The 13,951-nt window shown below is 48.2% G+C and overlaps 1 protein-coding gene across 1 annotated transcript; it reads left to right on the top strand.

Moving 5' to 3' along the window:
- The first annotated feature begins 361 nt into the window (after positions 1-361).
- Positions 362-7,326, top strand: CENPM (centromere protein M). Its single transcript, XM_074539448.1, has 6 exons — positions 362-494; positions 663-742; positions 3,309-3,407; positions 4,446-4,525; positions 5,519-5,610; positions 6,345-7,326. Exons 1-6 carry the CDS (start codon positions 438-440, stop codon positions 6,468-6,470), a joined length of 534 nt encoding a protein of 177 aa, XP_074395549.1. The 5' UTR covers positions 362-437; the 3' UTR covers positions 6,471-7,326.
- The last annotated feature ends 6,625 nt before the right edge of the window (positions 7,327-13,951 follow it).

Raw genomic sequence — 13,951 nt, 5'->3', positions numbered from 1 at the left:
AAAGACCCAGGACAATGGCCTGAAGCAGTGTCAGGGGAGATTTAGGTAGGATATTAGAAAAAGTTTCTTCACCCCGACGGTGGTCGTCTACAGCAACAGGCTCACAGGGAAGTGGTCACAGCATGCAGCCTGACAGCGTTCAAGAAGCGTTCGGACGACGCTGTCAGGCACATGCTGTGACCGCAGGGGCTCCTGGGGCCCGTGGTGTGACCCCTGTGCAGGGCCAGGGGCTGGACGCGACGATCCCCGCGTATCCCTCCCCGGCCAGGCCAGCCCGTGAGGCGATCGCCGCCAGCCCCGCAGCGCCCCCTGCCGCCCGCCGGGCACCGCGCCCGCCCCGCCCCGCAGGCCCCGCCGCCCACGTCGGCGCAGGGCGGAGCGCGGCCGCCGCCGTTTGAATTCCGGCGGGCGGGCAGGAGGCGCCGTCTGCCGCGGGGATGGCGGTGCTGCGGCCCTTCGACAAACTCCCGCGGCTCAACTCCGGCGTCCTCCTGGTAGGTCCGGCGATGGTCTCGCCGTCCCTTGTCCTTCCCTTTCCCCGGCGCGGCCCCGCTGTGGGCGCCCGCCCGTCCCCTGCCCCCGCCGTGTCGGGCCCGGCCCGGCCCCGCGCGGGGTTTGGCAGTCCGGGGCCGCTGTGCAGTGTGCTCTCGCTGTGCCCGCAGCTCGTGGGATCGGACGAGGCGCTGCAGCGGCAGCTGGCGGAGGCGATCCTGGATGAGAAGAAGGACTTCAACATCAGCATGTGAGTGCTGGCGAGCGGGACGCGCCGCCTGCGGCCCCGGGCCCGTACGGGACCCGCTGGCACCTGGTCCAAGAGGCGCAAACCAGCGGCTGTGACGCGAATTCACGGAAAGCTTCCGCTTCAGATTCCCGATGCCCCGAAATTGGTTAAAAGCGCGGGTTCCGTCCCCGTGGCAGGAGTCGGAGCGGTAGAGCACACGGTTCAGAGAGCGACTTCGCTCTTGCGAACGCTAGAGAGCACCAGTGCCCAGATGTGAGCGCATCTGCGGCGGGCAAACCCGTCTGTCCTCAGGGCAGGCACTTTTGGCATGCTTGGGAACGGAACGGGAGGCGGGGGGAAGCATTTCCCACGTTCATGTTCACATACCCTTGCCTTTTGCATGTTGCTCAGATGTTTCATTACTAAATTCGAAAGGTGTGAGAGCAACACATTTTTTTTCCCCCGCCCGAGAGACAGAAATTAAACATCCTGGGATAAAATGGGACAGGTACAATGCTTGCAAGTACTTGCAGGAGAACAAGTGTTTCTGAAAGATGTCCGTTGCTTTGGATGCTCTTTGTAGCTGTTTTCTGGTTTGTGTGCACACATGTGCTTTTCCTCCTCAAGCTATTAAGATGCACTTGAAATTTCAGCTTTAGCCGCATGGCATGTCCTGTCTTAAAAGCTTGATTAACTAACTTTTTAAAATAAAATGTCCTTGACAGCTCTTTTACCAAGACCAAATGAGTTTAGTCAGCTCTTCAGAAGGTGTTTGTGTTATTTCTCTGCTGTAATCCATGGCTATGCAGTAAAAGCAATCCCGGCTAATGTTCTGCTGGCTAATTAGAGTGACTGTAGTGCTCTGATTGTGGCATCTTGGATGTCTGTGCTAACTAATAGTAAATGAATTACCCCGTTTTCTTTGTGAAACCTGCAGCCTCTGCTGTGCTGTGGAGTGCCATAACTAGATGGCTGCTGGGTAACTGCCCCAAGGCACAGAATCGTGTGCTCGTGCTACAGAGCAAGGTGCAGCCCTGTGTAAATATTGCTAGGAAAGTAAAGCCAGTGGGGTTCTTTCCCCCACTGAGTTGCTTTGGGATTGTACACATTACAAACAAATACAGTATCTAATCTGACAGCTCTACCTGTCAGGTACAGCTGTTGGGTGAAGAGTTACAGGGCTTGGGTTCTTTGTGTCTCTTATTGCTGGGTGGGGGGGAAAAGGCTTCTGCAGTGCATATCTGGAGACTGCTGTCATCATCTAGTCATGTTGGTTTAAATATAACAGAATTCCAAACAATGCAGTGCTTTTTCTGGGTCACTTTTATCTTCTCCCCCAAGGAGATCTGATACTTTCATCGAAGAGTCTCCCTAAATTTAACCTTAAATTAATAAGCTGCTTTGTGTTTCAGTTAATAAGCAGTGTGTCTTTCAAACTCACTTTGCTCGTCTCTTGTGTTAGTTTCAGAGTGTTTTCGTTAAATCATATCTCCCATAAATAGAAGAAACAAAACACCTTCATTTGGAGACTAGCAAACAAAACTACAAACTAGGTAGGATTAATAGAAGGGAATGTGTGCCATGGTCTGTGGCTGCTGGAGAAAACTGTTAAGTCCTTGAGACCGAATTGCTGGAAGTAATATTCCCAAAGAAGACCAGAATCAGTGTTTCTCTGTTGGCTTCCAGAGAGGAAATGGGTTGTGAGAGTGGCTGAACTTATGGGATGTTTGTTTGCCCAATTTAAATGAAGGTGATCTTCCAAAAATGCAGTGCTGATAATGGTCTTCCCTGTGGAAGATCCAGTTCTGTACTGCTGAAACCTTTTTTGGTAGAGTTTTTGGTTGGTTGGTATGCTTGTTTGTTTTTTGTTGTTGTTAGTTGTTTGTGGTTGTTTGGCTTTTTTAGTGGGCAGAGATGCAAAAATCCCCACCCTTGTTATCTCTAATTAGCAGTTGTAGTACTGTGTAGAAGGATGCCTGAACTAACCTAGTAGTTTCTGACATAGCAAAAGGGTTAAAAGGGAGGGTAATGATATAATAGAAGCTCTTTTTGAGTTATAACTTAATCTATAAAGCTGCTCTAGTGACAAATTTGTGGTTTAAGGTTCTTCTGTACCTGGAAACGTTGCCTCTCCTGTGTGAGCATATGAGCAGTATCTCTGGAATGTGACAGAAAAACATTGATGCATTTGAAACAACTGAAACCTGGCAGCAAAATATTCCAGTAAAGAATTGGAGTTTGCTTTGTTAGAAAGGATTCTTTGTAACAATTAAATGAAATGACTTGCCATAGAGATCTGCATGGAGAAAATGTTTCTGTGAGTCTTGTTATGCTCTAATAAGCGTCCCATTATAACCAGCCTTGTCTAGCAATTACCATTGTGCCTGTCAGCAACTGTGAGTGGGCCTAAGATATGAGAGTACCACTTAAACAATCACAGTGCCTCTTCAGTGCCCACGGATTCAGTAATTAGCAGGCTTCCTGCTAACTTGCTACAGGGTGAACTGCAGAGGTTGTGTGATTATGGGTGAGTGGGTACTGCCTTGCCAAGCTAGTTGGTTAAACTGGCAAATTTGTTATCTCGCAGTCACCTTGCTACATCCCTCCCCTTACCTTCTGAGAGGGATCATCTTCGACCCAGGATGGATCTGGTTGTGTTTATGATCGACATCAAGAGCAAGTACAGGTAAGAGAAGGGCAAAAAGATGAGAGGGGGGCTGATATTCTTTCTTGGTTTGATGGCTAAATCTGCATTTTTACTGTATTGGAGTTGCTGAATAGTGGGTTTCAAACCCAAGATTTGCTGTGGTGGAAGAACTCAGTAATGTATACAGTGGCTTTCTGGCCTCCAGCAGTGGATTAGGACTGAACTGCTCTGTCCAATAACATGCCTGTTGTGCACTAAGTTGCCATAGCAGAGAAGGCAGAATTTATTTCTGGATCTGGATGTGTGACAATACAAACTGAGCTTTGGAAAGATGCTGTCTGTAGAATTAGATGGAAGTGCTGGTGGTGCTGTGAAGTTCTATAACGTGCAGAAATCTGATGTGCACTGGGCAGTGCTGCCCAACAACCAGCAAGTGGCTGTGTCTGTGTCCTCAGTTCACTGACACTCCTGGTCAAGTGGGATCAGCACTATGGATATCTCTAGGCAAAAGAGAAAAGTCTGCAGGGATTGATCCCTTTTCTATCATCTTGTGCTCAACTTTGTAGAAATGATACTTGTTTCCCCAGGCCACAAGTAAAGACTTGCTAAGGCACAGAAGTCAGCATTTTATTGCTTACTTAACTTGTGACTGATGATCCTGGGCTCTCATTTACCAAAAATGACAGGCCCAGCTGCATACTTAGAGCACAGATGGTGCTGCAGAAATGTGTGGGCAAGCGCTTCCTGAAAGAGCCGAAGTGGTGCTGAAGTTTCATTGGATATTAATGAATTCAGATGCTTAGTGTCTGTAAATCATGGAGGACACTGTTCAAACTAACTCTAACTGTTGAGTCTTGAGTAGAAAGGATATGTTATGGGTTATTAAACAGCTGTGGGTATTACAGAGGTCTCTGATGTCATGCTTTTAGCATAAAGCAGAACTTTGCGAGCTCACAAATCAGCAGATGTTAACATCATTGTTTTTCTAATTGTGCTTCTGAAAATTATTCCTGTTATCCTTATGCTGCACTGATTTAACCTCCCTGTCCAACTGGATTGCCTGTACTTTTCTGACAGCTTGAAGAATGTTGAAACTTCCCTGGCTTATGTGGATGCCAGCTTCTTCCTGGGGAAAGTGTGCTTTCTTGTCACTGGGGGTACGTATGGCACCTCTTCCTCCTCTCCAGGCAGCACAGCTCTGTTGGTTTTCTTAAAACAGGGCCCTGACTTAACTTGAAACAGACTAAAGGAAACCAGTGGGTTTGTTGCAACTTTGTTTAAATTATTTCTGAACTCCTCTGCCTTTTTTATTATTTTTCTAGATAAAACACGGTTCTCTCATGCTCACTTGCTCTCTCCTTTTTGTTTTTGTCAGTCAGACCTCTCTTCTCTGTTCCTAATCCCTGAGTGTGATTTGTGTTACTGGGGTTTTTTTGTGTGTGTGTGGCACTCCAGAAGTCTGTTCTATCTGCTCTTGCAGATCTGTCTTAATGATAGTCCTAATGAGCAGTGAGAAGCATATGATACTGTGGTAATAAAGTGAATCTAAATGGATGAGCTACAAAACTATCAAGTATAGTCTCAATATAGTATCCCTGCTGTGTACTGAGGCCACGTTGTGCCTCTATTCTGTCTCCCAGTGCTTTCCTGTGTACCCTCCCTGCATCAGCTCTGAGGAACTGGAGGGGCCAGACAGTGTTGGAATATAGGTGCTGTGTCCCTGGAGTTTGGGGGTCAGGAGGCCTAATTCTGAAGTAGAGCAGTCTTAGCATTGTCTTGTGTTATGGCTCTCTTGATAAAGTGAATTCCTTGGAGAACCAGACCACTCTGATACCAAATGAGTTGGGAGGACTTTTTTGTGAGTGAGTGGAAGCTGATGGTGTGCTGATCCCTTATGCAGTGTTAATGTTACATGAAGAATGATGTGGTACTATTTCTGCTGTTAGTATTATGAAAGACTTCTGTGCTAATTTCATTTCAAATCTTGTACCATTCTGTTTGCACTGCTCACTGTTGCCTTACCTTCTATTATGCTCTCAAAATTAGCTCAATCCAATCCTCAGCTCTGGATTGTTCTGTGGATGTGGAATTTACTAAAACTTTTCTTTGCTGATAATGAGGCTTGTAATTGGGAAAATGTTTTTTTTTAGTTGGCAGGGTGAATGCTTGCAGCATTGAGACGAATGCTGTCCGTAAATTAGGAGAAACCTACTGCAGCCCTGTGCTTTTCTGTGAGCTGGAGGTAAGGTGCTTATTTGACATCTCAGGGGATTTCTGAATTCCACTGCTCTGTGATTGTTAGAAACTGGATTGTTAGAAACATTATATTAGCAATAAATACATGTGCTGCTGGCCTTCATAAGTGTCCAGAGACCAGACTCTGTCTACAAGAACAGTAGAGGTTCAGGAGTCTGGCTGTCCTTGAAATGAGTCTTCTAGTAATTTGGTCCTTCCTGTGCAACTTCAAAACTTCACAAAGCCAAGCCTAAGCTAACAAAAACCATCTCTGATACGCAAAACATTGGAATACTTGTTCCTTGCTGCATTTTCTCTTCCTGGGAGCCCCTGAACTGTTATTTGCCAAGTGACCCCCTTGCCCATGTAATGTTTTGTGTCAGCCAAACTTTGTGGCTTCTCTGACAATTTTACCATCTGATATCCAATTACCTGCATGGTCTAAAAAGCTGGAGGGAGAGTTGGCATTCAGCAGCAGCACACTTCACTTTTCTGTGTACTTGTCCCTGCATGCTCACATAGTTTCCCTACCAGCAGGTAGAATCTGTGCCTTTGGCAAGCCCTTCAGCTCTTCTACCTGGCAACACTGTACCTTCCTTAATGTTAGGGAAGTAAATGGGCCTGTTTGGGGTTTTCTGCAGCTAGCCACTTAATGCCTGCTCTGGTTCTTTCTTTTGTCAAAGCTTACCGTTGCTTCTCTTCTTTTGTATTGATTAAATAATGTCTCCATTTTGTTTCCAGTTGGAAGGCATTCGAGCTGCTACTGCTCAACGACTTGTGCGGATGTTAAGGATCTGTGCTGGTCTTGTACCGGGAGTTTCTGCCTTGTCCTTTGTCTCGCTGATGAGGAAGTCTGATGATGATTAGTTTCTCATTGTGGTACTTCACACACATTCATCAGGTTTTTTTTCACGTCAGGCATTCAAGCTGCTGCAGTTGGAATCACATTGGGAAGCTTTTTTTGAGTGACTTGTCATGACCACTCATCCAGAACTGTTCCTAGTTGCTCACTTCTCGATAAAAGTTTGATTCCTATTCCATGGATAACAGATAGGGAGGGCAGTTTGAATTGGGGATTCTGATCCATTATTACATCTGAATCCCATTTCATGATCAAGTTTGAGTTTTTTCCACTTGGCCAGTGGCTACATGTTCTTCTGAGAGAATATTAGAAGAACAGGCTGATGTCTCCAAAATACCAGAGAAGAGGCAGCAGGTTCTTTCTTTCAATTGAAATGCAGCACCTTAGTCTAATGTGAAATCTTGCTGCCAGGTTTTGTCTGTCCACCAAGAGAAGAATGGGGAAGGAAGGCTGGCCTGCAGCTTCTAGATAGACTGCACTTGCTAGTTAATGATCCAGCTGTGTAAGCATCTGCCCAGCAAAGGGCTCACTATTTCCATGTCTGGTTCCTAATTGGGAAGGAAGGGACTAAAGATAAACAACCTAGCACTTTAGCTTTCTTTTAGATCCTCAAAGAAACAGACTCCACCTGTCAAGCCCAAAGAAAGCCCCAGTAGTGCAGCCTCTGGGGCTGACCAGAGGTGAAACCCAGCAGCCAGGACCACAGCAGCACACAGAAAACAGGTTGTCTCAGCTGGTTTGGCATATGCTGTGTATAGTCCCTTTACTAACAGGTTCTGACCAGCTGTAAGTTGTGCCTTGTGCTTACTGCAAGTCACTGAGATTTGAGAGTTCTGATTTAATAAAGCAAGTGATATGTAATAGTTGTATGCTCTTTATTAGCCATGTGGCATGGGCTCTAAACCCTGCAAATGCTTGCCCTGGCAGGCTGGTCCTTTCTGGTAACTCCAACTCCCATTTAGTTGTCTTGCTGCACTCGTGGCTTCAACCATGTGGTGGTGGCAAAAGCTTTTCAAATGCAGCCCTTTCTGTTCATTGAGTTGAGCCACCTTCCAGAATACAGTGCTTTTGGAAACGCTGGGATGTTTCTTACCCAGAAATGAAGCCTAGAGAGAATGTGTTAAGCTCCCCTCTGCTTTAATTTATTTAATCCCTAATAGTCTGCTTTAATGTTCCTAGGTGCAGAGCTCTAGCTGTGTGCACTGTTTCGGTTAGCTTGTTTCTGACATCTGTCTGTGAGCAGGAAAAGCAGAAAGCAGCACTGCAGGCTTAATCAGCTGTGAGTGTTGGCAGTCCTTGCAAAGACAGCTCAGCAAGGCACAAAGCCTGTATCCTTGCTCAGAGGACACACAAATCCCAGCTCCAGTTGTATTGTTGCTCATGGGGGAGGGCTAGGGTGTTTGTCAGCTGAAACAAAAGGAGCTAAACCATTCAGCTGTGTTATGATGCCCAAAAGGGCTGGACTCTGGCTAAAACCCAAAGGAGAAAGACATGTGCAAACTGTCGTAGCTGTGTAAGAAGGATTGGAAGCTTAATGGGCATGCCCTACTTTCAGCTAGCTTTGCCATCCTGAAGGTACTAACCAGGACTTGGCCACCACAGAGGGGAAAATCATGCTGAGAAACAAGTTTCTGTGTTGGTTATGCTGTCTCAGCCCTGCTCTTGCTTTGAGTCCCTCAAAATAAAGGAGACCATGGCTTAGAATAGGCTGGTTTCAATTTGCTCTCGATGTGCAGGTGCAGTCCGTGGGAGGAAAGGAAGGGAAGTGGCATAAAATGAGCCACTCTTTTGTGTCCTCTGCAACTCCTATAAGGCAAGGAGACTTTTCCATATCCTAGGTTGCTCTCCAATTCAGTCTAATAACAGATGGACTCAGGTTAAATCCCTTTGGCCTCAAGAGTAATTTCACTGTGGTTTTTTTTAACTAGTGAAAATGAAACTTTTTTTGGTCCACCCAGAATGCTTTGGAGTAATGCACATGTGCTGCTGTCCACTCCTGCACCTTCAAGCAGGGTTTTTTTTCCATTGTTATGTTTCAGATGTGGTATTTCTTTCCTTCTACTACTTTCAAAGAAGAAAGATGCTGGTTTTGCTTCCTACAGGTGGCTGAATCTCAACTGGTACATAATAAAATCTAGTTCCTTAAGAGCAGCATCTTGCTTCACCTTGGGGCAAATATTTTTCTTACTCTTAGGAGAAAGTATTTACTAGAACTGGCAGGGGAAGCGGAGCGTATCTAAGAATATGACACTGTGTCTCAGGTCCATCATGTTTTACAACCCAAAGTAGTTGGGACACATCTAAAGCTACATCTTCAACTAAGTAAATACCTCTAGGAGCTGTCAGCTATTAGTTTAGACAGGCCATAACACTGCCCTTACTACCAGAGCAGACAAGGCAACTGAGGATATCTTTCATCTGGATGGAGTAGCCAGGGCTAATGTTTGATAAAGGTCTTGTGAAAACTGGGATCAGAGGCCTGGAAGGCCTGAAGCTGAGTTAAGGCTAGTTACTCAGGTTCTGTTGTGTTCAAACCTCCTGAAAGAGCTTGCCAAGCTGACTGAAATCTAAACTAACAGAAACATTTTGAAGTTACTTGCTTTCTCTTCTTCTCTCTTGCTTCAGTTCCCTATCCCTGTGGAGATTTTCAAAGAGGAATCCCCCTCTCTGTGGTGAAAGTGCCTGTGAGCTTTGCTGGTTTGACTGTTTCAGTTTGTGGATGTGTCTCTGTTTGTCAGTTAAGTCAGCAAAATCAGAATAAAAGCAGTTTAATTGGTATAGAAGAGCTCATACCAGTTGCACTGGTGTAAGCTTTGGCTTCACAGTGCTTTTTGGTGGGGATGGAACTAAATGAGGTGGTAATATGGTCTCCTCTGCTATGGCAAGTTAACCCACAGCATTTCATTTTCAATCCAGTCCCTTGAAGGAGATCTTGCATCCTCAGCCTGCTAGCTGAACAGCTCACAGAGGTGATCTGAGAGAGATTTCGGCACAAATCAGTTTGCTTGGCATTACCTGGTGGGATTACAACTCTCTGCTGAGGCAGGTTTTCTAAGACTAACTCTGCTGCACCAGCAGTTAAGCATGATAAAACATGATATGTTCAGTCTATACCAATGGGAGAGAAAGCCTGCACACTGAAATGGCACCTGTAGTAAAAGATCTCTCTGTTCCTGGAATAAAGATCAGAGCTAAATCCAACCCTGGGGATGTATCTGTCCCTTCCAAACCTCAAAACTGGTGCTAGAGTTTTAGATTCAAGGCCACCTCTGATATTTGCTTTTGGAACTCGTTAGAACTGGATGTCCTGCTTGCCAAGACTTGTAGTTTGAAGGGAGTGGCTGGCTTAGGTCAGCAGTGGTGCTTAGCATCTGTGCTCGAGCTGCAAGATCTCCTTGGTTGCTCTCATCATGACCACTGTTCACAGCAGTGGTGCACAAGAAGGGGCTCCTGCTCTGCTGCCTGGAGCTGACTGCCAGAGCTGTGGCAGAGGTCAGCTCTGCTCCGCTGCCAAAAGCAAAGAAGAGGCTTCCTCATGTGGGGTCTTTAACTTGTCTTGATTTTGCAGGAGCCCTAGCTGGTTTCCAGCTGCTCTGTTTCCATTCAGCTGGCCCAGATCCCCTGGCAGTCCCCTCTGCACTCTGAGTGTTCTCCACTCCCCATCCTAAGCCCGTGTGCAGTGTTGCTGTGGACTGCTGAACCACGGCCACTTTCCATTCAGTGGCCAGCTGTCCTTCCCTGGTGGGGAAAAGTGATTTATATGCAAGAGAAGGCAAGAGCTGGTACAGCCCAGAGGCAGGAGCCAAAACCACTGGATTCGTTTCACTTCTGTGGCTGATTTCTTGCATCCCCCTGGGCACGTGAGTGAAAATTCACTGTACCTTGAGTGAAAATTTACTGTGCCTCACTTGCTCTGCTTCTACAGCAGGATCTACCTCCACTGGGGGTGTGTAAGGAGGCCAAATTGACATTACTCTGGAGTTTCAAATCTGGAATTGAGTGGAAACCAAAAAAAAAAGGTGGAATTCCGAAAAAAAACCCTGTTTTTTTCTTCTTTAGAGGGGTTTGACTTTTACCCAAGTTCTTTGAGGGAGGGTTTGGTGGGGCCTGCCGGTTGGGCACCTCCTGAGATCAGCTGGTTTTGTGCTCCCTACATGCCTGACTCCATTGCAGGGAGGCTGCCTGAAACTGGCTGCAATCCTTCTCAGAAGGCATTGCAGCATGTTAGGTTTTGGTGTGAACTGGAACGAAACCACCCTCTGAAATGCTGAAATTCCCTGCACAGTTCAATTATCCTTGAATTGGCCAACGGGGAAATCAAAGTCTCTGGATCTGTTCCTCGCTGTTAAATATTAATAGGGCACGGCGATGCCAGGCAGAAGGCATCCCCTCGGGTCAGCTCTGTGCAGGAGGGGCTGTCTTGGCTGTGAAGAACCGACCTGCCAGAGAGGTCGGGCACGGGGGACTCTGGAGCGACGTGCCTTGCTCAGACTCGCTGGCAGCCGAGCAGCGCGGGCTCCCAGCCCGTGCTGGGCCACGTTTCCTTTGCCACGGGCTCTTCTGCAGGAGCTGCCAGTGCTGCCGTGTCGCATCCCTCCTTCCCTGGGGCTTACCGTGTGCCGGGCGCTTTGAGAGGAGCCCGGCAAGGCACGGTGCCCCTGTGCCCCGCCCCGCCGCCTCCTGTGCCGGGGGAGCCAGCGGTGTGTGACAGCGAGCTCGTGTTGTACATCCGTGCAGGCAGCCTCCCCGCCGGCCCAGGTGCAGCTGCGGGCTGGGTACCACAGCCCCGTGGGCTCTGCGTGTCACGGGAGGGAGCACCGAGCTGGGGCAAGGACAAAAACAACGAGAGAGAACACCTCCCCTTGGGAAACACGGCCCTGGTGTGGGGGGTCTGCTCTAGCCTCTGGATGCCAACACCCTCTTGGCACTAGGACAAGCTGTGCCAGGCCCAGCTGAAGCACCTGTGCTCAGGCATGCTGGAAAAAACTAAAAGCCCAGCCAGCATGAAAAAAAAAGGTTCTGAGGAGGCTCTTCCCATTTTCTGTCAGTATGGAGTATTGCTTTTCTGTTTTCCCATGAAAGCTCTCTGGTCCTGCTATGTGCTCACCGTGCAGCGACAAGGTGACAGTGCCATGTTGTGACTGGGCCTGCCTTGCTCCTGCCCTGTGCTCGGACTGTTGGAACACCTCGGGTGTTTGTTGAGGGCTGGCAGTCCTTGGGGCACTATCGTTGTCTGCACTGGTCAGCTCAAAGCTCTCCTGAACCTCTGTGCTGGCCACTCTCCTCGTTTTGACAGCAGCATTGGCATTGCCCCAGTGTGAATATTCAGTTTTTTCCCTTCACTGCAGTTTCTTTTGCTTGCTCTTCCAGAGATCACAGACGTGAAGCCAGGGCTGCATTTGCCTCAGCTGAGTAACACCTGTGGCTCATGTGGTGGTGGAGTATCTCTCTTTAAAGAGGGGTGCCAGAATCAACTAATTAATCCTCATTCCCCTGTGGGACTGAGGGGTGACTCAGTGCCTCGTGCTGTTGTGCTGAACAGCAGAGGATCAAAGGCATTGGAGCTGGGGAAGCCCTGGGATAGCAGTGTCACAGGCACCTGTAAAGGCTCAATATTGTGCACTTATCTCCAAGACTTTTTTTAGCCCTGCAGGGAACTGAAAACTCTGCAGCCTTAGAGACAAGGCTGGAGCTGCCCTCACCTTGCTCCAGAGGGAGTGTTTTCACCTGAGATTGCCTTTTTACCTTTTCATTGCAGCCCCACTTGGCCACCCTGAACAATTCTTCCTCCTGACCTACAGGTTCCTCACTGCACACCCTGTGTATCTGTCTGGGTGAAGGGGAGGCTTAGGCACTGCTGACATCGAGCTGTGGTGGTGATGCACCTCCCTCTTGGGCATTGTGCATGCCAGGCTGTGCCAGCATGGCTTGGCAGCCCTGAAGAAGTGCAAACAAACCCCTACACCTGGCCTTGGGCTGCCCTGGCATCCATCATGCTGCTGTGTGAGCTGCTCGCAGGGAAGGCAAGGGGAGCTGCTTGCACGCAGATGTTGTGTAATACAGACCTAGTTCAAACACAAGTTTGCAGGCGGGGAAGCCTTTGCCCAGTCTAGGGGGAAGAGGAGGACCCTCTGGGACAAGGGCTGCTGCACTGCATCTTCTGCTCTGTATTATAAAGGGGATGAAACATGAAGCGTGTGCTTTCTTCCAAACCTGGGTCTTACCCAGGCTGCATGTGGAGCATCACCTGTGAGAGCCCCCCTGAGTGTGCATGAGCTGTGGTTTGCCTGAGCTCAGCCACTGTATGGGACTAATACATAGTGATGGTGTCCTATAAATTATATAGTCGGCATGTTCACCATCTGCTCTGCACTGAAAGCTGACTGTGATTGAGATCTTCCCCACTTCCCAGAGCTTGACTCTTGCCAAGCTTGAAATGTGTGTGTGTATCTCCTGTAAGTGGTTCTGATTGAATCAGGTAAAGAGGGAATTTTTTAAGCAGGCTGCAATGTTCCCTGCACCCAAAGTGAGAGCTGAAGCAGCGGCCAACATCCCATTATAAGGCTATGAGTAAAACTGAGTCTGATTTCATGTTAATTAGGTTCTAAAGGGACTGAATCTTGATTGCAGTGGTCATATCAAAGATTTAAAATAGTAATGCAAAAAGCAAAGGAAACCCCACAGTGATTCATATAAGAAGGGGAAATAAAGACAGTCATGGAGGAAGAAGGAGTTTGAGGGGGCCTGAATTGCTCTGCTGCCCAAAAGCAGGAGGGGATTTGAATCAGATTATCCTCATTAGATGTCTCTTTAAAGCATCATCAAGCCAGATGAATGGTCTGGGGGAGAGCTTGCAGGCATGGTGGCTGTGATTATCACCAGGGATTTGCAGTCCTAGTTATCTAGCTTAGAGACAAGATTATTAGGGGGTATAAAGCTGTTCCTGCCCTCAGCCTCTAATGTGCATTTTCAGGCTGGGTGATGGGAAGCGCTGAGTTGCTGCACAGTCCCTTGGAGGGCTGCCTGCATCCTCTGGTGGTCTAGCCCTCTGCAGGGCTGGCCAGGAGATCTTCCAGGGGGATGGACAGGCAGCCTTCCCTGGGCACTGTGGCAAAGGGCACCAGCTCCCATACAGGTGCTTGCACTGTGATAGGAAGTGTGGAAGGGATCTTGGGAGGGGGGATTTTATCCGCCTGCCTTGGCAGAACTGTTTGCTCCCCACAGCATCTCCCCTCTTGTGACAGCCTGTGCCAAAGCAACTCATCCTTCCTCCAGCTAGAGCCTTGAAGCCACAAAGGCTCAGAAGCTGGTGTGGCTGATACAGAGGGAATGCCTGCAAGCTGTGAGGAGGGCTCTCCCCTTGAAAGGGAATCAATGGAGATTGCCCACAGGTTCCTTGGAGTTCATCCTCAGGGGTGGTGGATATGGCACAGGGCTGCTGGCAGTCACTCTCCACCTCCTCAGCCCTGCAGCTGCAGCAGCTTTT

The sequence above is a fragment of the Zonotrichia albicollis genome, chromosome 4 (genome assembly GCF_047830755.1).
Source record: "Zonotrichia albicollis isolate bZonAlb1 chromosome 4, bZonAlb1.hap1, whole genome shotgun sequence".
In the NCBI taxonomy this organism is placed as follows: domain Eukaryota; kingdom Metazoa; phylum Chordata; class Aves; order Passeriformes; family Passerellidae; genus Zonotrichia; species Zonotrichia albicollis.
This window is presented reverse-complemented; position numbering and strand designations above follow the sequence as displayed.

Bases quoted from the DNA above. Each gene is read 5' to 3' on its own strand.
- CENPM (XM_074539448.1), top strand. From the start codon at position 438: ATGGCGGTGCTGCGGCCCTTCGACAAACTCCCGCGGCTCAACTCCGGC. The intron at 3,408-4,445 runs GTAAGAGAAGGG...CTTTTCTGACAG, and splicing joins GACATCAAGAGCAAGTACAG to CTTGAAGAATGTTGAAACTT. The intron at 5,611-6,344 runs GTAAGGTGCTTA...TTTTGTTTCCAG, and splicing joins TGCTTTTCTGTGAGCTGGAG to TTGGAAGGCATTCGAGCTGC.